Source organism: Ranitomeya variabilis, chromosome 7, assembly GCF_051348905.1.
Source record: "Ranitomeya variabilis isolate aRanVar5 chromosome 7, aRanVar5.hap1, whole genome shotgun sequence".
Lineage (NCBI taxonomy): Eukaryota > Metazoa > Chordata > Amphibia > Anura > Dendrobatidae > Ranitomeya > Ranitomeya variabilis.
The window spans coordinates 175,335,261-175,360,890 of NC_135238.1; the positions used below are offsets into that span (position 1 = coordinate 175,335,261).

The 25,630-nt window shown below is 46.7% G+C and overlaps 1 protein-coding gene across 3 annotated transcripts in view; it reads right to left on the minus strand.

Annotated features, from left to right (window-relative positions):
- RBM44 (RNA binding motif protein 44) overlaps positions 1-25,630 on the minus strand; it is a 124,692-nt gene that overhangs the window by 31,502 nt on the left and 67,560 nt on the right. For all 3 annotated transcript variants that reach the window (XM_077272301.1, XM_077272303.1, XM_077272302.1), the window contains 3 exons: positions 14,054-14,147; positions 13,927-13,981; positions 1,097-1,179 (listed from right to left, as the gene is read on the minus strand). In XM_077272301.1, the coding sequence (XP_077128416.1) occupies positions 1,097-1,179; positions 13,927-13,981; positions 14,054-14,147 (232 nt within the window). The remainder of the gene's footprint in view (positions 1-1,096; positions 1,180-13,926; positions 13,982-14,053; positions 14,148-25,630) is intronic.

Consider the following 25,630-nt stretch of genomic DNA (forward strand, 5'->3'; position numbering starts at 1 on the left):
ACCTGATGCTCCCTCTCCCATCATTCCCCGCTCTACCTCTGACACTGCGGGTGAGTGATGACGTCATCACGCACTCACTGTGTCCCAGGCAGTGCAGTGGCAGCCGCCAAGACAGGAGCAGGGAGCAGCGCGGACACGAGGAGAGGTGAGGAATGTGTTTATTTTTACTGGACTGTGGGGCCATTCTCTGAGGGGGAGAGATGTGGGCTGTGCTGTATACTACGCGGCCAGATAGAGCTATATTCTGTATATGTCTGTGTAGCTGCACAGCCTATAGGTGCATGTATCTATCTATCTAATCGTCTAAGGGTCTACGCGTCTGTCTATTTGCCCGGCCGGCTGTGACCAATTAGCGACTGGCACAGTCCGTCCGCGAATTGGCCCCTCCCTACTCTCCTCCAGTCAGTGCCCCCTCCATACTCCCCTCCAGTCAGGCAATGTGTCACCCCATCCCAGACCCCTGCGCCCCTGGTTACCCCCAGTTCGGGTTCATGTTGGTGTACACACAGGCTCTGCTCCCGGCCTGCGGGTCCGGCATGGCAGCTGGGGCTCAGGCCCCGCGATAGGGAGGTGGCGGGAGGCCGCTCGCAGAATGAAAGGGGCGGCCGCACACAGCACAGCCAGGCCAGGATCACAGGCTTCCGGGACTGACGGTGAGGAAAGGACGGGCGGCGCCTACAGAGCACAGCGACCCCTGCAGGCTGGAGGAAGGCGGCGCCGCAAACTGCACTACAGGCTGCCCGAACCCCCGACATCCTGCACCCCAAACCCCCGACATCCTGCACCCAATCAGCGACAGGCGCAGTCCGCCCGCGAATTGGCGTGGGATATGGAACCACGCTTTGCTGATCGGGCGCGACCAATCAGCGATATTGGCGCTGAATTTAACCCCCACTCACAGCACGACGTACATACATACATATTTTAGTATACCCAATGCGTTAGAATCGGGCCACCATCTAGTAGTAATATAAAAGTCAATGACAACATACATTTTTTTTTTAAATTACATGTGGTAAAGAAGGGTCAATACTACAAGTAATAAGCGTTGATTAAACTGGGCTACTGAATGGAGGTTATCGCTGTATTATCATACCTCTTTAACACATGAAGCTACATTCCCCACATGGACATAGTAATGGCTAGATTTTTCTGACAAATGCTCTGCAGATTGGATTTCTAAAATACAAACAAAAACAATCATACAGGAGGCATGCTACAACAAAGCTAAACCGGATATTAAGCTAGAGCTGGCCATACACATGACAATTTGCTTTAACCCCTCTAGTTTACTAATATTTTAGACCAAGTGGTGACAGCTTTCTTGTTTTTGCACCATGACATTAACAGAGCCATACAATCATTTTATGGCAGGATAAATGGAGAAAAAAAAATCCAGCAATTTTGCAAGGTTTCTTTGGGCGTGTTTTATTTTGCTGCTTTCAATGTATAACATAAAACACATGACATTTGACATTACCGTGAGATTATTTTTGCTAGTATTTGTTTTTTTCTTGCTACTTTATTAAATAAAAAAATACAATTGTTTTGCATTGCCATACCACCCAGCCCAAGTTATGTAGTAATTTTAAAGCGTTGGTCATTAAAGGGTATCAACAATGTAGGAACAGAAACCCCTATTCTAGCCATGTGTCACTTGCTGTCCTTTTGATAAGTCAATTTTCTCTGTGCAGATCTAGCGGTTTTATGAATACTGAGCTGTGTACAAGTCCGACCATAACTCCGATTGGCAGCTTGCGGTGTACACCAAGGGCCAGATTCATCAAAGCTTTTAAGGCACCATTCGATTTTGGTGTAACTCGAGCCAGCGTGAAAACGTTGTGACTTTTGCCAATTTGATGCCATTTTTGTCCAGCTCCAACGGTGTTCGCCAAATTCACTGAGTTCTCTATGCCACAAATCTTTCTCCACCCAGGGACTAGAGTCATGTTTTTGACTCCAGCAAATCTCATCATGAAGACTGGCACACATAGCTGGTCTTGACAAATCAGGGCCTCTATATTCACAGAAAGTTAACAATAAGTGGTGGGGCCTATATACATTACAGGAGGTCTACATGGCAAGACACCTATTTATCTAGTGATACTACAGCAAGCAGCCCAGCAAGTGACATCCTTGGCATCAGGGTCACTGCCCCTATATAATGCAGCACTCAGATTACATTGCAAAAACCTGCTGACAGATTCTCTTTAGTCTAAAATGATGCAGAGGCAGGAAGGTCTGCATGTAGTTTGTATATTCCCAGCGTATTCCTGGGTTTTAAGCAGGTGGTTTTAGTCTAACATCTGAACAGTGCTGATTCAGCACCTCTTCCCCTTCTAAACTTTCAGTGGCCTGGGCTGTGTTGGGAAATGCAGCTCATTCACTTGAATGAAAATTATATCTTATATTGGCTATTGATGTTAAAGGCAGCGTGCATAAAAAGGGTAATAAATCTGAAACACTGCCGTTCTCATGCATGGACTCCTCAGAACTCCAGACTACAGAGTGCGGTATGGACTGGCATTTCCACCAAGTACTGTACAGGAGTATTGCATTCTGTGGGTTTTGTCCCTCCCACTTTGTGTGTCTGTAATAAGGGTATATAATTATGCAGATATAAGGCCATTACAGGATTTTGATTTCAAAGAAGAATATGGCACTTTATTCTTGCACCATAACAGAGTCCCAATGGGTAAATGTAACTGAACAAGAATCAGAGTGCACTGCCAATTATGCAAGCAATTCTCACAGAAATTCACGATACTTTAGTTCTAACACCAATGGATTAACCTTTTCACCCAAAATTTGCTGGAATAAATTAGCGGACGTCATGTCGCGTATGGAGAGCCCCTGATTTGCCTTAACAGTGCAAAGTTACATGGAAACCTTGAGGTAAGCACTCACTGTAGAGCACAGGATAAATGTGAGCCAAGCCTTATTGTAATATTTGGGAGGCAGAATGAACAAATCAACAGGAGGTAAAGAATTGGTTTTGATTTTTACGCTGTTCCTCGTGCGGTATAAGTGATTAGATGACTTTATTCTTTGGGTTGGTGCGATTACAGCGATACCAGGTTTATATTGTTTTATCTAAGTTTGGCTGCTGTCATACACTAAGACTTTTTTTTTTTTTGCAAAAACAAGTTTTGCATTGCCATATTCTGAAAGCTTCAGCATGACTGGTTTGGCAGTGGGTTAGTAATGGTGTGGGGTGGCATTTCTCTGGAGGACCGCACAGCCCTCCAGGTGCTCGCCAGAGGTAGCCTGACTGCCATTAGGTACTGAGATGAGATCCTCAGACCCCTTGTAAGACCATATGCTGGTGCGGTTGGCCCTGGGTTCCTCCTAATGCAGGACAATGCCAGACCTCATGTGGCTGGAGTGTGTCAGCAGTTCCTGCAAGATGAAAGCATTAAAGCTATGGACTGGCCGCCTGTTCCCCAGACCTGAATCCAATTGAACACATCTGGGACCATGTCTCGCACCATCCACCAACGTCACGTTGCACCACAGACTGTCCAGGAGTTGGCGGATGCTTTAGTCCAGGTCTGGGAGGAGATTCCTCAGGAGACCATCTGCCGCCTCATCAGGAGCATGCCCAGGCGTTGTAGGGTGGTCATACAGGCACACACTGATCATTTCCTTGTCTTGAGGCATTTCCACTGAAGTTGGATCAGCTTGTAATTTGATTTTCCACTTTGATTTTGAGTATCATTACAAATCCAGACCTCCGTGGGATATTCATTTTGATTTACATTGATCATTTTTATGTTTTATTGTTCTCAACACATTCCACTATGTAATGAATAAAGATTTGCAACTGAAACATTTCAGTCAGTGATATCTAGGATGTGGGATTTTAGTGTTCCCCTTTTTTTTTTTGAGCAGTGTATATCGGCTGATGACTGTGCTTCTTTCACTTCAAATGATACCTCACACTTTTAGTATTAAGACCTCTTCTGGGTGTTGCTTTCACAGAGTAATGGAATATTGCAAAAACAAGAAATGGAGCACTCTTTCCTGTTGAAATTCCTTTAATCCATCTTAGATGATATCAACATCTCAATAAAGTGCATGGTGCGATGCGCAGGAGACAGGGGAGTGAGTAGGTGAACAAGCCTGATGGCCGTTTCACGCTATTACTGCATGTACCCGTAGAAGCACAGTAATAGCGTGAAACGGCCGTCATCCGTCAGGCTTGTTCACCTCCGCACTTTTGTCTCCTACACACCGCACCATGCACTTTGAGATGTTGATATCATCCAAGATGGATTAAAGGAATTTCAACAAGAAAGACCAGGTGAGCGCTCCATTTCTTTTCTTCTTGTTTGTTAATTATTTTTGCATTGCTTTATTCTGAGAACCATACATTTTTTATTTTTCCATTACTTGAGCTGTAAGGCGGCAATACCAAATGTGTATTTTAATATAAATATTTATGGGATATATAGAGAGATATCAATATCTATCCATCTATTTTATGTTGTAATTTTTTTAAAATATAATTACAATTTTTTTTTCTACTTTGTCTCACTAAGGAAATTTTACTTTTTGCAGGCTGATCGCTTGTGATGCATAAGACTGTAGAAGCTTGGCTATGCTTCACAAACTGTCCGCATCCGCACTGACAAACTTGTTGGATCATGCACTGAGCAAGTTTACTAGCTCTGACGACCCGGATGTCGTTATGGCGACATCGCGTCACCATAGAAACATTGGGCTCCCACGATGATGCCGATCCAAGGACAGAGGGGGTTTCCTCCATTTGCCTGTTCTCTAAAAGCTGTGATCATTTCGACTGCAGCATTAAGGGGGTTAAAGTTACAAGATCGGTATGGCACTGTCCTGCCACTGAGTACCAGGTGTCAAAATCAGCTGACTCCTGGCAGCGATCATGCACGCGCACATCCCGTGCAATCACCATGATGTATCCATTCCACCAAGTTCGTTAAGTACCAACTGACATGGATGTATGGATACGTTTAAGGTCGTAAAGGGGTTGAGCAAAGATTGCTATTTAGGGAATGCGAAAATGAAGAACAGAGTACAGAAACAAAGTGCCGGACATCACCAAGAATGATGCCAATCTTCCACTGTCACATGATGAACTCCCTCTTAATGTGTACCTTTCAAAGAAAAGTGTCTTTTGTTTCCAATTCTGGTGGGAAGTGTTTTGTCAGCTGCAAAGTGAACGAGGCACCTTGAGGTATCTTGAAATTGTACCCAAGGATGAGCTAGACTAGTGCAAGCCCACAGTTCTCTTCCTGATATATTGTCTGATTTCTAGACACTGTCCCATGATGCTACACAAAGAAGCAGTGTGCTTCAGGTGTGCATTAAAAATCATCCACAACCCTATCAGAAGCTTCCAAACACATGACATCATTGCATTGGCAGTCCAAAATTGTTTAAAGGCATAGTAATCTTAGTGTATGTAAACTTTTGACTTTTCAGTAAGTAATAAAAATGCCTTAAACATTCTCTCTCTCACTATTCCGGCATTTGGCAAATAATAATTATGGTAATCCTGTGGAGATCAGACTGAAAGAATCCATTGTGTCTTTCTCCTGAGACATCTGGCTTATATAAGCAAAGTTGACATTTCCTTTTATGGACGCATTCCTTTTTGATATTGTAACCTTTTACCTACATACTAGAAGCTGAACCTTATCTCTAGTATAGACTGTTTTTTTGTAAAAGGATGTGAAATATGAGCGCTTGTGCGCATGTCTGTAAATGTATAGCTCTTTTCTATATAAAAAGGAGGGGGTAGAGCCCAGTGGGTCAGACGTGCTCCTGGGCTTCCCCTGTATATGATCACACAACCTTTTGTGCTGCGTGTCATTTCACTCGGATCCCTACCTCTAGTAAGCCAGGGACTGAGAAGGACTTAACATTACTTTGGCGCACCGAACAGGGACCTGAGGTGAGAGTATTTGCTCGAGATTTACCTGCGGATACGGACAACGGAGATCTGGGATAATGGACGGCAAATGAACTGAAAAACCTGGCCAGGTAAGAGACATTATTAGTTCTCTTTTATCTGCCCTGTATTATCCGAAAGATCTCTATGAGCCGTGTCACGCTGGGTTAGTCTAGTAGTGAGTAGATACCTATAAAACTCGGGTTACCATATTGTATAGATTTATGAGTCCTGTCCCTGGCAGTGTGTGAACAGTGTGAAGGTTGTGGTATGTTGTGAAAGAAGAGCAAAAGTGCGTAGAAAAATAAGCCGAAATAGTTGGGGTATAAGCCTTATACACGGAAGTCAGCCTAACTGGGTCATGTTGTTGCGTCCTTCTGGGAGACCTCCGCCCATGCTTGATTCTCAATTAAGTGTTTAACCTCCTTCATTTCTGGATAAGGTTTGATAGAATGAGCCCAGGACGCGGTTTCATGAGCCTGGGACAAGTATGATATCTGAGACTGAGAGTTTTGTGATCTGTTTGGTGTTGCTGATCCTGTTTGCGTGCATTGTAGGAATCAAGTTTATTCTGCACATTAGAAAGAATGGAGCAGATCAGCCCTTCAATATTTTAGCTCCTTAGGAGAGAAGGCAACGAGACGCCACCAACAGAGGAAGTGGTTGTCCAAACGTCACCTAGGGTAGTCATAGCTAATATTGAAAAAGAAAAATGGGAAATAAACAGACAAAAACCGTCTTAGGACAAGTGGAAGCAGCAGATATCATACAGGAAAGATGTGGAAAGATAGTCAGAAGGCAGATTAGGAGGGTAAGAGAAAAATTGGGAATTTCAGAAGCACTTATGTTCAGTACAAAATGGGAAAAACTGAGTAAAGAACGAGGTGGAATTATCAAAGACAATGGGTGGGAAGAAATCATACATTGTATGATAGAGGTCTCAAAAACAGCTAAAGAGGAGAATTGGAAGTACGATCCAGACACTTCCAAATGGATCATGAGTAAGGGAAAAAGTTGTGACATAATCCCACCACCTTACCTAGATCCAAAAGCCCAATCATTCGTACCATCTGGAAGAGTAGAAGGAGGAAAACAATTTCCAGCCTTGTATCCCAATCTTGGTGGGGTAGGAGGATGGGAATGTTCACACTGTGGACAACAAAATCGAGATTGGAGAAATGATTGCCTAGCCTGTGGTACACCTAGATATGGCGCTGTACTTGCCCCTGTTAGGGTAGTACCAAGACCCTTTAGGGAACCTGGTGCTGACGGGGTAATGAACACCAGATATCATCAGACCAGACAGTATTTTCCTTGGTCCCCTGCTGAGGGTATGTCCCTCCTGCATAATGCGCCTGATCCCACTCAATATCCTATCCGATTTGCGCAGTATATACAACAAATCATGCAGACTCATGTTGGGGTCTGGGCGGACGGGGAAGAATTATGTAGAATGAAAATGTCCCCCGGACTTTTTCAGGAATTATTGACACACCTACAGCCCAATAGACCAGTGGCAGAAGGGGGTGCCTTACAGACAGAAGCATCAGGTACCCAGTTCACAGAGGCATTAATAATTTTCATGAGAGGAAAACAGAGGGAAAGGGGATCTACGGGTGTGATTATGCAGAAATTTGGGCAAAGTATTGAAGAATATAGTCAAGAACTAGAAAATAGCTTTAGGGATGAAGGATTGGATTTGACTGATGCTTCAGTAAGGAGACTTTTTACAAAACAATTAATAGAGGGGCTAGATCCGAAAATCAGAGAAAAATTTAAATCCTCTACTCCAGATTGGAGAACAATTGAACAACCAAATATTGTGAAACAACGATGTTTAGGAATAGCCATGGATATGAGAGAGAATCGTAAGCCTGTTAGAATAGCACAAGCTAATACAGGAGGAAGAGTGAGACACAATTTTCCTTGCCACTACTGTAAAAAGCCAGGTCATTTCCAAAGAGAGTGCAGGAAGAAGTTGGCAGATATAAAGTCAGGCAAATTTGTTCCCAGAAATAACCCTCCCCAAACGGACAACCAGCAGAAATCTACCATCATAGATGGTCCCATACCAGATTCAGATTGACTCGATGTGTTACAAACTTCCCTACCAGCTAGAAGACCTATGATACAGGTGAATGTGGGGGGGAGAGAGATTCCATTTTTGATAGATACAGGTGCAACTTCCTCAATTTTGAATCAAGATTTTCTTCCGAATCCGGAAGATATTTCAGAACAAACAACTTTTGCTGAGGGTTATGATGGGGTAATTCGAACACTGCCATATACTGTGCCCCTAGAGGTCTCATTAGGACCTAAATGTTTTGCATCCAGATTTTTGTATGCCAGAGGTGCCCCAACATGTCTGTTAGGAACTGATGTCCTAAAGAAATTAGAAGCTAACATCAATTTTAGGGAAGATGGCACAGTTATGCTGACTATCCCTGATGATGCAGAAACATTAGAATAATATGTCAGAATTCAGGCTTTTGAGGATTATACTGAAGAAAAAGAGTACACTACAGATCTAGATCTCTCAATGATCCCAGAAACACTGTGGGCACAGGGTGACACTGATGTGGGATTATTGCATATTTCTCCTGTAAAATTATCTGTGCAACCAGGAACTGTTCTCCCACAGCTCAGACAATACCCTGTGAGTGCCCAGCAGGAACTAGCAATTACAAAACAGATAGAGGGATATAGAGAGAAAGGAGTTTTGGTAGAGATACAATCACCTGCTAACACTCCTCTGTATCCAGTCAAGAAGAGAACTCTTGATAAGGGTTCTATGCCCAAATATCGTATGGTACATGATCTAAGAGAAATAAACAAAGTTCTAGATCCAATCACCCCAGTTGTACCCAATCCTCATACGTTACTATCACAGATACCAGCCAGTTCTCAAGTGTTTACTGTAATAGATCTTTCAAATGCATTTTTCTCGGTTCCTTTACACCAAGATAGTTGGCATTTGTTTGCATTTACATTTAAGGGCAAACAGTTGGCGTGGACACGCCTTCCACAGGGAATGATACACTCCCCTACTCTTTATTCAAATGCCCTACAAACAGTTCTTCAAAGGTTTGAACCCGAACCACAGGTAGTAATTTTGCAGTATGTGGATGACATACTACTTTGCTGCCCAGATCTAGAAACTGCAGAAAGGTCCACTGTGAGTTTACTATGTTTTCTAGAAAAAGAAGGGTGTAAAGTGAATAGACAAAAGCTACAAGTTTGTCAGACCAAAGTGGTCTTTCTAGGTCATTGCATTTCTCAAGGTAAAAAGCATCTTACACCTCAAAGAACTGAAGCAATAAGACAGATGAATGAGCCTAGAAATCATAAACAGCTACGAGCATTTTTAGGAATAGTGTCTCATTGTAGACAATGGATTATACATGCCAGTCAACTAATGCAACCACTGTATGACTGTGTAAAAAGTGAACCTTATTTGTTGACAAAAGAAGGTCAGATTTCGTTCCAACAATTAAAAGATGCCCTTGTTTCAGCTCCAGCGTTAGGGCTACCAGACTACACCAAACCATTTCAGCTTATGGCTGCAGAAGTTGATTCCCATGCTACAGGAGTTCTTACCCAGAAGCATGCAGGGAAACAAAGACCAATTGCATATCTTTCAGCAAGGTTAGATCCCGTAGCTAGAGCAGCGCCAACCTGTGTACGTGTAGTTGTTGCTGTCTCACTATTGTTGGACAAAGCATCAGAAATTGTCCTAGAGTATCCACTCACAGTTCAAACTACACATGATGTTTATGGGATATTAAACCAGGTCCAACCAAAACACATTTCCATGGCCAGACATTTGCGGCTACAGTGTTCTTTGCTGCTCCCCTCTACTATCACATTTGCAAGGCTTCAGACTCTTAATTTAGCAACACTGCTACCTCTCGAGTCTGAAGGGGGGAATAAGGACACTGATCCACACGCAAATTTTTTCCCTACAGACACACATGATTGTACAGAGCTCATTTTACAAGAAACAGCAGGCTTACCCAATGTATCCGAAACACCACTTCAAAATCCAGATTTAGAGCTGTTTATAGACGGTAGTAGGTTTGCAGATGACACAGGTAACTTTCATACAGGGTATGCAGTTGTGTCAGAATCTGAAACTCTCAAATCAGAACCACTTCCACCAAAACAGTCTGCACAAGAAGCAGAACTAACAGCATTGATTGAAGCGCTAAAAATAGCTGAGAATCAGACAGCTAATATATACACTGATTCTAGGTATGCACATGGTATTGTGTTTGATTTTGGAGTAATCTGGAGAGCTAGAGGTTACATGACAGCATCAGGACAACCTGTAAAACATGCTTCTTTGATCAAACAGATCTTAGAGGCTGCACAAGAAACAAAAGAAGTAGCAGTAATTAAGGTAGCTGCACATGTGAGACTCGACACTAGGGAATCTAGGGGAAATGATAGGGCTGATAAAGCAGCCAAAGCAGCAGCAGTCAAACCCTTACAGCAGGTTCATACTGTAAACCCCACAGAAAATACTGAAGATAGACTGAGACAAGCACAGGAAGATGCAGGAGAAGAGGAGAGGGATAGATGGAAAAAGGAAGGGGCAGAAGAACAAGCAGGAATTTGGAAGAAAGATGGACTAATATGTCTGCCTAGAGCCTGGTACCCGATTGTAGTTGGTGGATTGCACCACCCTACGCATGTGTCTGCAAATGCAATGACACTACTGGCAAAGCAAGTCTGGTTGGCTCCAGGTTTTGGCAACTATGCAAGAGACTATTGTGCTGCATGCGCTATATGCCTGGCACATAATCCCGGACAGACAACAAAGACCCCTATGAAGCACCACGTCCGACCTCTCTATCCGTTTCAGAGATTACAAATAGACTTTATCCAGCTGCCAAAAAGTAATGGGTATGAGTATGTGTTGGTGTGTGTGGACATGTTCTCAGGGTGGCCAGAGGCCTATCCAGTTCGGAAGGCTTCAGCTAAAAACACTGCTGTAAAGCTAGTTGCCGAACTGATACCCCGTTACGGTCTCCCTGAAGTGATCGAGTCAGATAGGGGTACTCATTTCACTGGAGAAATATTTCAAAATGTACTGAAAATGTTGGGCGTTGAAAGTCAGTTACACACTCCGTATCATCCTCAAAGTTCTGGTAAGGTGGAACGCATGAATGGAACTTTAAAATTAAAAATACAGAAAGCCATGGCTGAAACAGGAAAGCCTTGGACAGAATGCCTTCCACTGGCCCTTTACTCAATACGCAATACCCCAAGGGGTAAGACTAAACTGTCTCCATATGAAATTTTGTTTGGTAGGACTGCCAATTTAGGATGTTATTTTCCACAGCAACTTGTGTTAAATATTGAGTCATTGACTTCTTATGTGCAAAATCTTCAGAAACAATTAACTAAGGTGCATGCACAAGTTTTTGCTTCCCTTCCAGATCCTGACAACATTGAAGGAAGTCACAAGTTGGAACCAGGTGATCAAGTCTATGTAAAAAGACACACCAGAAAGGCTCTAGAACCAAGGTTTGACGGACCCTTCCAAGTCCTGTTGACAACACCTACATCAGTCAAGCTTGAAGGAAAGGCATCATGGATACATGCAAGCCATTGCAAAAAAAGCAGTATAAACTCATGATATTGATGTTAATAGTATTAACCACGACAAAGGCATGGGAAAGACTAAATTCTCTAACCCCTTTGAACAATAGATTCGTACAACATCATAGAAAATTAGTGCATGACTTGTTAAACAATACACAAACCCTGACAGATTGTTGGATCTGTACCCATTCACCGGTATCAGCCACAAGTATACCTTTTCTAGCAGTTCCCGTGTCAGCAGAAGAAATATTCGCTTGGCCTAATTGTTCAGACAAACTGGCCAATAACCAAACTGGTAATGCTAGGCTGTGGAATACTACAATCGCCATACCAATTGTGGGATGGGTAGAATTTCCTTGGTGGCAGGGTAATCTCTCAGGGAGTAATACACATCTACAATATTTAGCATTCAAGGGAGGAAAATGGGTACCTAGGAATAAGACTGGATTAACTGATCTAGGACAGGTCCCCACTGAAAATCTACAGCTCAGTTTCAGTACAACCGTCCCTTCCTCTGATGCCTTCAAACCTGTAGTATTGGAAAGATACATACATAATAGAAAATGGGAACATTCTGAGTTGTTCCCCCAAGGTAATGCAAGCGATTGTACAAGCAAACCGGGGAACCTGGTTTGTAATGAATCCGATGAGTATGTCAACGGAATGCATGTGTGTGGGAATCCCGCAGCCGGGTACTGTAGCCCCTTGGGACAAAAACCCTCTTGGTGTATGCTTCAGAATGTATCTAGATTTGTGGATTTGGCTCACAGATTGGTATTGCAGCACTCAGCTCTATGGGATCTGCCTGAAGGTACATTTTGGATATGCGGAGAAGGAGCATATAAATGGCTTCCCGTAGGTATAAAGGGTACTTGTACATTAGGACGCCTAACCCCGGCTACTTTCATAATTTCAAATAAACAAGTGAATATGCAAGCCGTGCCCAAGCACACACTGTATAAAAGAGCTGCAGATAACTCACCACGCCCCTCGGGGAGACCACACATAGTGCAAATGGGTATAGCCAATAAAATTGTCAGTTCTATTTTTATTTACCCTATGATTACACAAATGTGGGATAAACTGGTTAGGGCCACAGACTATCTAGATGATCAAATTTGGGATATATTGGATATACTAAACACTAGTATAGCTGTACAGAATCAGCTTATAATAGTCATCAACCAACATACCCTGGTATTGGATTACCTAACTGCCTCACAAGGGGGTATGTGTCAAATCATCGGACCCACCTGCTGTCATTATATAGACCCGAATAGTACTATGAGTATGACATTTAAATTAAAGGACGTACAACGACTCAGAGATCAGTATGACAAAGATAATGACCAGAATAAGGATAGCTGGTGGTCAGATACCTTTTCTTTTCTTAACCCAGCCAACTGGTTCAGAGGAATCGGTGGGTGGGTTGCTGGGATTATGCAGAGCATTATACATATAATTATGATTATTGTAGTCATATACGTACTATTCCAGATTGTGCTCAAGGGTATCTCAGTATGCACAGATAAACTTTGTGTAATAGATGCAAGAGTATAAAGTTTTTTTTTTTTTTTTTTTTCTTTTCTTATGTTATCTTCTAGTGATTCTAATTATTATTACCGTATTAACTTTTTGTTGTTTCATAAATGTTTTAGTATACTGCCGTATAAAGAAAAAAAGAATGAACAAACTTATTGCAAAACAAAGAAAAGGTTGCGAGAGTTAAACGGAAGAATTAATACTAGATTTGATTCTCTTATTGAATACAAGCATGTACATGTGTAATACCAAAAATAAAGGCTTTGTCTTTAGCCCTGTGGTAATAAAAATAAAAGAATATGTCAAAGGGGGGAATTGTGGAGATCAGACTGAAAGAATCCATTGTGTCTTTCTCCTGAGACAGCTGGCTTATTTCAGGAAACTTAAGCAAAGTTGACATTTCCTTTTATGGACGCATTCCTTTTTGATATTGTAACCTTTTACCTACATACTAGAAGCTGAACCTTATCTCTAGTATAGACTGTTTTTTTGTAAAAGGATGTGAAATATGAGCGCTTGTGCGCATGTCTGTAAATGTATAGCTCTTTTCTATATAAAAAGGAGGGGGTAGAGCCCAGTGGGTCAGACGTGCTCCTGGGCTTCCCCTGTATATGATCACACAACCTTTTGTGCTGCGTGTCATTTCACTCGGATCCCTACCTCTAGTAAGCCAGGGACTGAGAAGGACTTAACAATCCTAATTGACCTAAAATCAGGAAAGGTTTATTCTGATTTCATGTCAGATACTGAGGAAAACCATGCAGACGTCTTTTTTATAGTGTATGTAAACTTGCTATGTATATGGATCAATCATTTTTTCTTCATGAAATGCAAACTTATAGCAGACCCACCATTTGGTTGCTGTTCACATTTATCCACACAAGACAGGAATGATTCTTCAAAGTCCTAAAAGTAAAACACAGAAAAATTGAGAAAAATAAACACAAAAATCATTGCTGGGCAAGGAAAAGTACTTACATTTCTCACACATTTGTCTTGTTTCAAGTCCTCAACTGGAACATTAGATACATTCGGCTTTCTGCTGTCTTGACAAGTGTCCTTTGGCAAGTTACTACAAAAAAAAAAAGTTAAAAAAATTATGAAGATAAATTCAACAACGCAATAATGTTTGTATTTTAAAAGGGAACTTGTCAGCTAATGTATGCTGCCCCAAGCACAGACAGCATGTATCAGAGTCTCCGCATTGCAAATATCTGTTTTTCTCTAAAATGAAACACTGCATCTTCTCAGAGAAAAAAGATAGCTGAAAAGCTCAGATGGGGAGAGTATTCCAAAAGGTCTGTCCCAGACAGCCTCTCCCTGCCCACTCCGCTAGACTGACAGCTCTCTCCTTATACAAATAGGAAGACTCCGTCTGAGTGACCAACAGGAACATACGTCATATAGCAGTCATCTTATCCTAAACTGTGTGACCTTGCAAGGTTGACGAAAGCCAAGTTGCCTATAGCTGCCTGGCAAAAAACGCCCAGAATACTCCGAGAACACCCAAGCATGCTTGGAAAACTCTAGTAACGAGCATACTCACTCATCACTAATGCTTACCTTTCCGCCGTAGTCCATTTAATACCGAGTGTCCCACATCGATCTCACCCAGCCGCCAGCGATACACTGCGGGAGCGACTACCTCCTGTCAGTGTATCACTGAGCCTCCGTGAGAGTTCACCGGAGTTCATCAGTTGATCAGCTCCACTGCTCTCACTTATGGCACCGTTGCGTGGGAAAGTTCTCACAGCGGTAGTGCTGTAAGTGAGAGCATCGGAGCTGATGAACTCTCATGGCAGCTCAGTGATACACTGCGGGAGCGATTACCTCCTGTCAATGTATCGCCGGAGACCAGGTAGAGCGGTCACATCTCCCGATGTAACTGTTCTACACTTGAGATCACTGTGGGACACTCTGTATTAGGCCAGTTTCACATTTGCGGTTGTGTCCGCAGCGTTTCTTCCGCAATAATCCGCATGCGTTGTGTATTCCTATATTTAACATTAGGGACGCAAGTGTCTGCGTTTGATTGCGTTTTGCCGCGTTTGACAATGCATGCGTCGTTTTGTCGTCTGCGGTTTGGCGCGGTAAACGCTACATGTAGTAATTTTAGAGGCGTCAATTTGCCGACTAGAAACGTATGCGATTGTTAGCGGAAGAAATGTGCCAAAAAAAGCATTGCTGTGAACAGCAATGCGCATATGTGAACGCATGCGGCCGCAAGCACATGCGTTTGCTTGCGTTCGTGAACGCATGCGTTGCACCAGTGAAAATCATGTCTAGACACTGATTAGCCACCCCCCACATACAAGGTGATAAAGGGAGGGAGTGGACAGTTGCAGGTCACTACTCAGCAGACAGAGAAGCTTTCCAGATGCAGCAGAGCAGACACAGGAAGGAACCTACACTCAGAACAATGTGAGTATATCCTATCCAATGCCTTTATTTTCTATCTCTACATGTCCTAATTTCTGCCATTTCTTTTTTTCTGCATGCATCACAATGTCATCTTCTGATGAGGAGCAACGTCCTGGGCCTTCTGAAGCCGAACATGTCATTGAAGTGAGTACTCACCTCCTCAGATTGGTAAGTATTCACTGTCACATCTACACATGACAATTTTTTTTTAGAGCACTTCTACTGCAGCAGAGGCTGGGCAGGAGCAGCGGGGTCACGGTCGATTGTCAAGTCGGCAGCATGTAAGTATACCTGGCTGACTGTTTACTGTATCCTCACTTTAGTATTCTTGAATCTTCCTTTCTTTACTTTCCTCTTTCTTTAGAATTTTCTTCTGGACTCCTTTTTTATCTTGACTTTCCTTATTCATGCAATTTCTCAGCCTCGGTTTTCTTTCTTTTCCTTATGTTAATGTATACAACATTTAATGTCTTCATTTATGTTTTAGGTTCCAGAACGGGATGAGGACCTCATTGACAACAATATCCTCATCTCCCTGGTCCATGAGCGAATCCAGTTGTGGGACACCCGGGTTCCACAGCACTCGGACAACATGACGTCCCGGCGCCTATGGAATGAGGTGGCCAAAGCGATGTGGGATGGCTGGGACAACGCCCCGACTCGGGTCCGAACTGCATTTTGTAAGTATTGCAATGCAGTGTGAAGCAGCATTGACCATGGCCGTGCTCACCCTACTGTGTGTGATGACACAAACTCTCAGGAGTTTCTCATCACACACAGCTGTGTGAGCACGGCCAAAAGTACATTTTCTAACCATTATGTTTTGCTTTGTCAACAGTGGGCAAAGTCAAAACACGTTGGCGTTCGATGAAGGACCGCTTCAACAAGGACCTGCGTCAAGAGAGCCGTGTTCCCAGTGGTTCAGGAGCAAGCATCCGAAAGTATAAATACCATCGCATTCTGGCATTTTTATGACCGGTCCTTGCCCAGAGAACGTAAGTATTTCTCCTGTGCATTACGTTGTGTTGTATTGCCATAATCTGTATGTTTCTATTCAACAGGAGTTGGCGTTTGGTAAATTTTTGGTATTAATTTTTTTCCCCTTTTTTCACAGCACATGGAGCAGCACTGTTGGCCCAGGTTCTGGAGCGGTCCTTCATCAGACTGCCACGGACCCATCCCAGCCATCCAGCAGCGCTGCAGCAAGTGGGCCTGCCACACTAACTGGAGACCAGGAAGCTGGTGCATCAGGTGTTCCCCTTTCCCAGTCCTCTGCCCCTTTTTTGGGGGGCTCCTCCCGGCAGCGGCAGAGGGCATGGGACAGGTCACTCATGCCTGAATTTTTGCACTCGGTTTTTCACGATGGTCTCAAGGCTTTGGGTGACCGACTGGATACTGCCATTAGCCATATGAATGCACGTATCCAGCAGGTCACCAAAAGCCTTGACCAAGTAAAAGCCGACCTCGAGAGGCCAGCACATCATTTTTTTAACCAAATTGAACAGGGCATGTCGGAACACCTTACTCCTGATCTCCAGCTTAGTGTCATGCTGGCTTGCAATGCTGCTTACGTGCAGGCTATGCAGCAGAGTCGGTATTTTCAGCACACAGTGCCGACCTCTGCTGCATACCACTGCACAGCCACCTCTATTCCTAGCACTGCCGGACACCAGTACAGCACCACTACCATGCCGAGTGCTGTAGGACAGCCCACCGCCAACACCATGACAACCGCTGCTCCTGCTTGGACCTCCTCCACTGACAGCACGATGCAGCAGCAGGACCCTGGCATGGCCTTCCGCCCCACCACCACCACCATGATGCAGCAGGACCCTGGCATGGCCTTCCGCTCCACCACCACCACCACCACGATGCAGCAGGACCCAGGCATGGCCTTCCACTCTACAAGCACAATGGTCCCTGGCATGGCCTTCCGCTCCATCACCACCACGATGCAGCAGGACCCAGGCATGGCCTTCCACTCTACGAGCACAATGGACCCTGGCATGGCCTTCCGCTCTACGCGCACTATGGACTCTGGCATGGCTGCACGCTCTACGAGCACTATGGACTCTGGCATGGCTGCACGCTCTACGAGCACTATGGACTCTGGCATGGCTGCACGCTCTACGAGCACTATGGACTCTGGCATGGCTGCACGCTCTACGAGCACTATGGACTCTGGCATGGCTGCACGCTCTACGAGCACTATGGACTCTGGCATGGCTGCACGCTCTACGAGCACTATGGACTCTGGCATGGCTGCACGCTCTACGAGCACTATGGACTCTGGCATGGCTGCACGCTCTACGAGCACTATGGACTCTGGCATGGCTGCACGCTCTACGAGCACTATGGACTCTGGCATGGCTGCACGCTCTACGAGCACTATGGACTCTGGCATGGCTGCACGCTCTACGAGCACTATGGACTCTGGCATGGCTGCACGCTCTACGAGCACTATGGACTCTGGCATGGCTGCACGCTCTACGAGCACTATGGACTCTGGCATGGCTGCACGCTCTACGAGCACTATGGACTCTGGCATGGCTGCACGCTCTACGAGCACTATGGACTCTGGCATGACTGCACGCTCTACGAGCACTATGGACTCTGGCATGGCTGCACGCTCTACGAGCACTATGGACTCTGGCATGGCTGCACGCTCTACGAGCACTATGGACTCTGGCATTGCGGCACGCTCTACGAGCACTATGGACTCTGGCATGGCTGTACGCTCTACGAGCACTATGGACTCTGGCATGGCTGTACGCTCTACGAGCACTATGGACTCTGGCATGGCTGCACGCTCTACGTGCACTATGGACTCTGGCATGGCTGCACGCTCTACGAGCACTATGGACTCTGGCATGGCTGCACGCTCTACGAGCACTATGGACTCTGGCATGGCTGCACGCTCTACGAGCACTATGGACTCTGGCATGGCTGCACGCTCTACGAGCACTATGGACTCTGGCATGGCTGCACGCTCTACGAGCACTATGGACTCTGGCATGGCTGCACGCTCTACGAGCACTATGGACTCTGGCATGGCTGCACGCTCTACGAGCACTATGGACTCTGGCATGGCTGCACGCTCTACGAGCACTATGGACTCTGGCATGGCTGCACGCTCTACGAGCACTATGGACTCTGGCATGGCTGCACGCTCTACGAGCACTATGGACTCTGGCATGGCTGCACGCTCTACGAGCACTATGGACTCTGGCATGGCTGCACGCTCTACGAGCACTATGGACTCTGGCATTGCGGCACGCTCTACGAGCACTATGGACTCTGGCATGGCTGTACGCTCTACGAGCACTATGGACTCTGGCATGGCTGTACGCTCTACGAGCACTATGGACTCTGGCATGGCTGCACGCTCTACGTGCACTATGGACTCTGGCATGGCTGCACGCTCTACGAGCACTATGGACTCTGGCATGGCTGCACGCTCTACGAGCACTATGGACTCTGGCATGGCTGCACGCTCTACAAGCACAGTGCAGCCGGACCCTGACAGGTCACCCACCACGACCATGCCACGACATATGAGCCCACTGAGGCTTACCAGAACCCAGCAGTCCCAGAAAGGGAAAAAAAAAATTAAAAAACTCGTACTATCAGTATTCCTCCCCCCTCATCTCCCAGTGGGTCTGTAATGTCAGGTTTGTCTCACCCTTCCAGTGCGTCTTAGGCCTCTCATGTGTCAAGCCCCATCCCCGAACTACCATACCCCACTAGTTTAATTGCCCCTTCTCCTGCCACCCCTGTGTCGTCCACACTTAGCCAGGCCTCACAGCTTCACACCCCCCATTTGCATCACTCTACCCCAAGCAGGCGCAGTTAATTAAAAAAGTTTGGTTTGGTCTCTAAGAAAATAAATAATATTGTTTTTTGCCCCCAATTATGTGGTTTAATTGTGTCTTTCGCCGCCGGCAATACACACCGTTCGCCGCACACCTAATTTTTTGGCCACATCATAGCTCCAGTACTTAGCAAGTAAATAACTGCAGCTTTCTGTGTCTTTGGTATAGCTATATGAGGATGGCCAAAAAATTAATACTTGTATTTTCTCCATATCTCTTCGTTTTGCTTAGTCTGACTTGTGTTGCAGACTGAAGAGAAAATGGTGGCAATACAATGCAGATGTATACTCAACAGGTCAGGTGTCAAGAAACTCATTAGTTAGGACACCTGACCTTGTGAGTAGAGAACTGCCTTGTATAACCTCCATTTTCTCTTCTGTGTACGTAATTTATTCCACACAAAGTGAAGAGACGATGGCAGTCATACAAGGCATATCTATACTCACCTGGACATGTGTCAGAAAACAGGATTTTTGGGTGCTTACCGTAAAATCTGTTTCTCGGAGCCTTCATTGGGGGACACAGGAACCATGGGTGTATGCTGCTGCCACTAGGAGGCTGACACTATGCAAATAAAAAAGTTAGCTCCTCCTCTGCAGTGTATACCCCACCGACAGGAAGTAGGATATTCAGTTAGTGAGAAAGCAGTAGGAGAAGCAACGGAAGAATAATATAATAGCAATAATAATCTTTATTTATATAGCGCCAACAAAATTTAAGCAGCGCTTTACAGTTTAACAGTTTAAAACACTCAGAGCGTTCAAAGAACGCAAACGATAACAGTATAACACAATAAACAGAGCTGTTCAACTTGGGAGGGAGCTGTGTCCCCCAATGAAGGCTCCGAGAAACAGATTTTACGGTAAGCAACCAAAAATCCTGTTTTCTCTATCGCCTCTCATTGGGGGACACAGGAACCATGGGACGTCCCAAAGCAGTCCCTGGGGTGGGAACAGCAGAAAAACTCCATTCAGGTCGGAGGAATCACCACTGCCGTCTGCAAGATCCTTCCGCCTAGGCTGGCAACTGCTGAAGCACAGGTATGGAGCTTATAACCTTTGGCAACACCAGGTTGCCGCATAACGAAGATGTAGGGCGGATGCCCCATGGTGTACCGCCCAGGAGGCGCCCACTGCCCGGGGCAGAGTGAGTCTTAACACCAGGAGGAGTCACTCTGTTCTTGACCCGGTGAGCCTCCAGAAAGGCAGGTCTGATCCAGAGAAGAATCGTAACCTTGAAGGCCGGCAGGATTCTTGGCGTACCGTCTGGAATGACAGAAGGACAGTCCGTCTTCCTAAAGAAGGCGGGCCTAGACAAATAGATCCTCACCGCCCTGACCAGGTCTAGCCTGTTCAGCGAACGCCCCAGAGAATCAATCGGAGCAGGACAAAGGCGGAAAGGACGATCTTATTCAAGTAAAAGGAGGACACCACCCTGGGAAGAAAAGGCGACGAAGGCCGTAAAACTACCCTATCCTGGTGAATAACCAAGAAATGGGGCGACAGGAGAGAGCCACCAACTCCGAGACGCGTGGAGATGGCCACCAGAAACGCCACCTTGCAGGACAGGACAGTGAGGCTCATGGGGAGGCTCAAGGAGGGAACTCCACTGAGCCTCCAGACAAATTGAAGTCCCAGGGATCCACGGAGTGCGGTACGGGAGAGCCGCATGCGCCACTTGAAGAAAAGATCTGATCTGAGAACGGGACGGATATAAATCTTCGTACTGTGATAGCCAGTAGCTAAGGACTTCTGAAAGGGACTTCAGAAAGAGTGGAAAGGGTTGCTATCTGACCCTTCAGAGAACTAAGGGCAAGGCCAGCATCAAGTCCCACCTAGAGAAAACAGCCAAAATGGAAGGTTTCAACAGCAAAGCTGTTAACTTGAGCCACCAAGAACTCTGCGGCAGATGAACGATCTCAGCGAACCAGAACTTTCTGGGCCAATCTGGTGCGGTCAGAATGACCGGCACCCCCTCCGTATTGATATTCAACCGCCTGGGAAGAAAGGGAAGGGATGAACAGAAAGGGAAATACAAATTGCGACCCAGGAATGGTCAAAGTATCGGTATCCACAACAAGAGGATCGCGGACTTGGTGGAACCTTCCTAAGTAGCTGGATTGCCAGGAGATCCGTGTTCGGAGTTCCTCATCAAAGGCAAAAGACCTCCTGTGTCGATCGGTGGAGAGGACTCTTGCTCCGACCAACGCCCCCTTCAAAGACGGATGGCGAGAAAAACGCACCCCAGCCAGGAAGGCTGGTGACCGTCGTCACCACCTGCCTTGGGAGGACCGAACCTGGGGAATGAGAGGGGATGACAGCCACCAGTTGAGAGGCTATTGGAATCGGACGGAAAGTCGGATCGGAGGATCTAGAGACAGTACAGACGTGTCCCACTGAGGAAGGATGGTCTGCTGAAGAGGACTCAAGTGAAACAGCGCAAAAGAGAACGCTTACGGAGCTGTCACCATGCATCACAGGACCGTCATAGCTGAACGGAAGGAAGACAGCCGAGGGCCCTGCAGAGAGCGAACTCCGTATGGAGAATTGCCCGCTTCTCAAGAAGAAAAACCCCGGCGGAGTCGAACAACATGCCTAAGAGGACGAGACGCTGACTCGGAACAAGACAACACTTTGTTCTGTTGGCCAGCCACCAGAAACGGGACAGGGAGTCGAGGACGATGGTCAGACTCTCCTGGGCCTGAGAGAGGGGCAGAGGCTTGATGAGGATGACTTCAAGGTATGGAATGAGCACTAGGCCCCTGATCCTCAAGGAAAATCAGGACATGGAGCAAGGCATTTTGGATATCCATGGAGCACAGGAATTCCTGTGGGTCCATGGAAGCCAGGACTGAACAGAGGAACTTCATCCTGAAATGCCGCAGGCGGAACCCTCTGTTCACTAACTTCAGAGACAGAGTGGGTCAAACTGCACCGCTCTTCTACGGCACTACAAGCAGGTTTGAATAGAAACCTGTGAAGCATACCTGCCGTGGGACGGAAACAATAACCGTCCGAACAAAGAAGGAAGATAATGGACGCGAAGAAACCTGGGATCAGAGGAGCATTTTTAAAGGGCAGGATTCGAAGAAGCGATTCCGGGTCGCGAAGTGAACCCCATCTTGTATCCAGAGGATACCACCTCACTGATCTAAGCGTCCTCCATCGAAGCCAGTCCAAACATCCCTGAAAAAGGCAGGAGATGCCCGCCAAAACTGGAAGAAACGTTGAGCCATTAGCACGAGTTATGCCGAGGAAGATCTGCCAGGTCTAGACTTGGTGGACTAACCATGGGAGTTGCGGGAATGCCGGGAAGGAGTAGGCTTAAAGGAAGCCTTTTTTCTAGCCAAATGAGATCGCAGTCTGTGTTAGCTAGAGGAAACTTCCGACGCCGCAAAACAGCGAAAGGACAAAGGGAACTCGTGCCTCCCGTGGCGTCATTAATAATTTGTTCCAGCATGTGGCCAAAGAAACAGGCCCCTTGGAAGGGGAGGTTGGTAAGGGACTTCTTGAAGACAAGTCCGCCTGCTGTGTGTAGAGCCCAATATTCAGTCGGATGGCCACCATATTGCTGGACGCATGAGATGCACAAGCCGCGCATCTAGGGAGGCAGATACCAAATATTTCCCTGCACAGGAAATCTGGTCCGACAGGTCAGCTAGCTCCCCCGGAGGAGCTGCAGCCGGGGTGCTCTTACAAGGCTGTTTGGTCCATCTATCTATGGACCTTGAGACCCAGGTAGAGGCAATGGCCGAAGCACAAAGTAGAAGCAGCCGTTTCAAAGGCTGATTTATCCAGCGATTCAATAATTGTATCCTTGGAACCCCTGCCAAGTTGTAGACAGACTGGGAACTGACGAGTCCAGAATTGCCCGCTTCCTGCCAAGGAATCAGTCCAGTTCGCAATGAGCTCAGGGGAAAAGGAATATAGGCTGCCGAGACGCTTCCCTGTCTGAAAGCATCTGGTATGGCTCGCATTACCCCTGGCAAGTACCGCCACAAATTCAGTGTGTGGGGCCAAGACCTTAACAATAAGGTTGTGTACCTGTAAGTGAAACTAAGTCTGAAACTTCCTCTGCAAACATGACCGAGGAAGCCCATCTCTCTCTCGAGAGGGAGGAGGATCAGAAAGAGGGATCCCACCGGTCCAGACTGGAGGGCAAGATGGAGCGGGAAATAAAGGTGTCAGACGTCCATGGGGCTGATGGTAGACGTCCTCGTCTCCTCCAACCGACAGGCTCTGGAGGGCGAGTGGGTGGGGAATGGAGCTGGGACCGAACTTCTAAGCACGCTTGTGTGCTAGGATCATGGTCCTGCTGTCGGATCTATGAGGATACGGGTGAGGACATGCCGAACTCATAGTCCATAATGTGAGATTACAGGTGTGACTGTTCACCCTGTATCCCTTGCTCTGTATCTCATGTGGCCTGGTTTGAACAAGTCTGGACGGAGAAAACCTGTGACCCACTAGCAACTGCGGCCAGGCACGGACACCAAGGACGTGACAACCTGGTAAAGTCGGCCCCAGACTGAGACAGAAGGAAAAGCCCACCCGGGGATAGGGGTCTCAGTCTCACGCGGGGTAAGGACTCCTGGACAGGGAGTCGCTGCAGCTGACAAGAGGAAGCAGGAGGACAGGGATGCTCTCCTTACAGGATTAGGCCTGGGAGCAGACCCACTAAATGTGCCCGAAGGTTAGGGGAACAGGAGAGGGGAGTAATATGCTGCACAGCAGAGCTACTCACAGTAATGGCAGAGTCCTGTAGACTGCTCCCGGCTGTAGTTGCGACCGGCATCATGGCACAGGTCCAGGGCACCAGCGATGAGAAGGATGCAGGGGACCCGCTGGAGCGTGTGCTGGGGAAAAAAGGGCCCGGCTGCAGTCTGGATGAACCGCAGATGGTGACCGCTGAAAAAGGGCTCCTGGAACGTGTGCCCTGCTGCAAAGTGACGCCAAGCAGCGGCGTAGAAGTCATGGGCCCGGGAGCACCAAGATGGCGCCTGTGGGCGGGGAGTAAAGAGATTGTCAGGCGGGAGAAAGCCCGCCTGATGAAAGCGGAAGTGGATGGAGCGCGGCACCGGAAGTAGGCCCGGGTAGAAGCCGGGGCCTAAATTTGAGGCCGGTGGCCACCGGAAAGGGCCGCAGCGGTGGGAGAAGCGCGGAACGCCGGGAAAAAACGGCGCGGCCGCCGCGACAAGACGCACAGTGCGGCCACAAAGGAAAGCGTCGCAGCTACCTGTAAGGCCGCCGCGCTGGGACAGAAACAGTGCGGCCGCAGGGGGAAGCGGTGCGGCTGCCTGCACAGCCGCCGCGCCGGGACAAACACAGTGCGGCCATGGGGGAAGGAGCAGCGCGGTCGCCTGCAAGGCCACTGCGCCAGAGAACAGTGCGGCCGGCGAAGGAGCACGGCCGCCACGCGAACGGAGCGACAACCCCCCATGTGTCCCCGGGGGCCAATACACAATTGGAAGTAACGGGAAAACGCTGACCAGGCCAAGGCAGCCTGGAAAAAAATCCCAAGGGACCCCTAAACGACCACCCCGGAACTGAAGAGGGACTTAAAGACACTTTGAGGGTAGTGGTATGAAGGGATACTCACCTAAAACATCCCACGCCGTCCTTACTAACCTCAATCCGGGGAAAATATCAGACGTCCAGGGAGCTGTAATGGACGTCCTCGTCTCCTCCAACCGACAGGCTCTGGTGGGCGAGTGGGTGGGGGACGGAGCCAGGACCGGACTTCTAAGCACGCTTGTGTGCTAGGCTCTTGGTCCTGGAGAGGGATCTATGAGGATACGGGGTGGCAGTACACGCCGTACTCATAGTCCGTATGTGGGATTACAGGTGTGACTGTTCACCCTGTATCCCTCCGGAAAATCTGAAAAGGAACGACGCACATTGAGGTAGATAAGGGTCTAATGAAAGACCCGTGTCCACCTCCTACTGACACTAAGCTAAACTGAATATCCTACTTCCTGTCGGTGGGGTATACACTGCAGAGGAGGAGCTAACTTTTTTATTTGCATAGTGTCAGCCTCCTAGTGGCAGCAGCATACACCCATGGTTCCTGTGTCCCCCAATGAGAGGCGATAGAGAAATAGCGAATTCATGAGGCTGTTATATGTGCATCATGAATTCATTATTTCTGACACCTGACTTGATGAGTATAGATCTGTTTTGTATTACAGCCATTGTCTCTTCAGTCTGCGTCCAATGGATACTGCAGAACAGAATCAGGACGCAATGACGTCAACAACCTTACC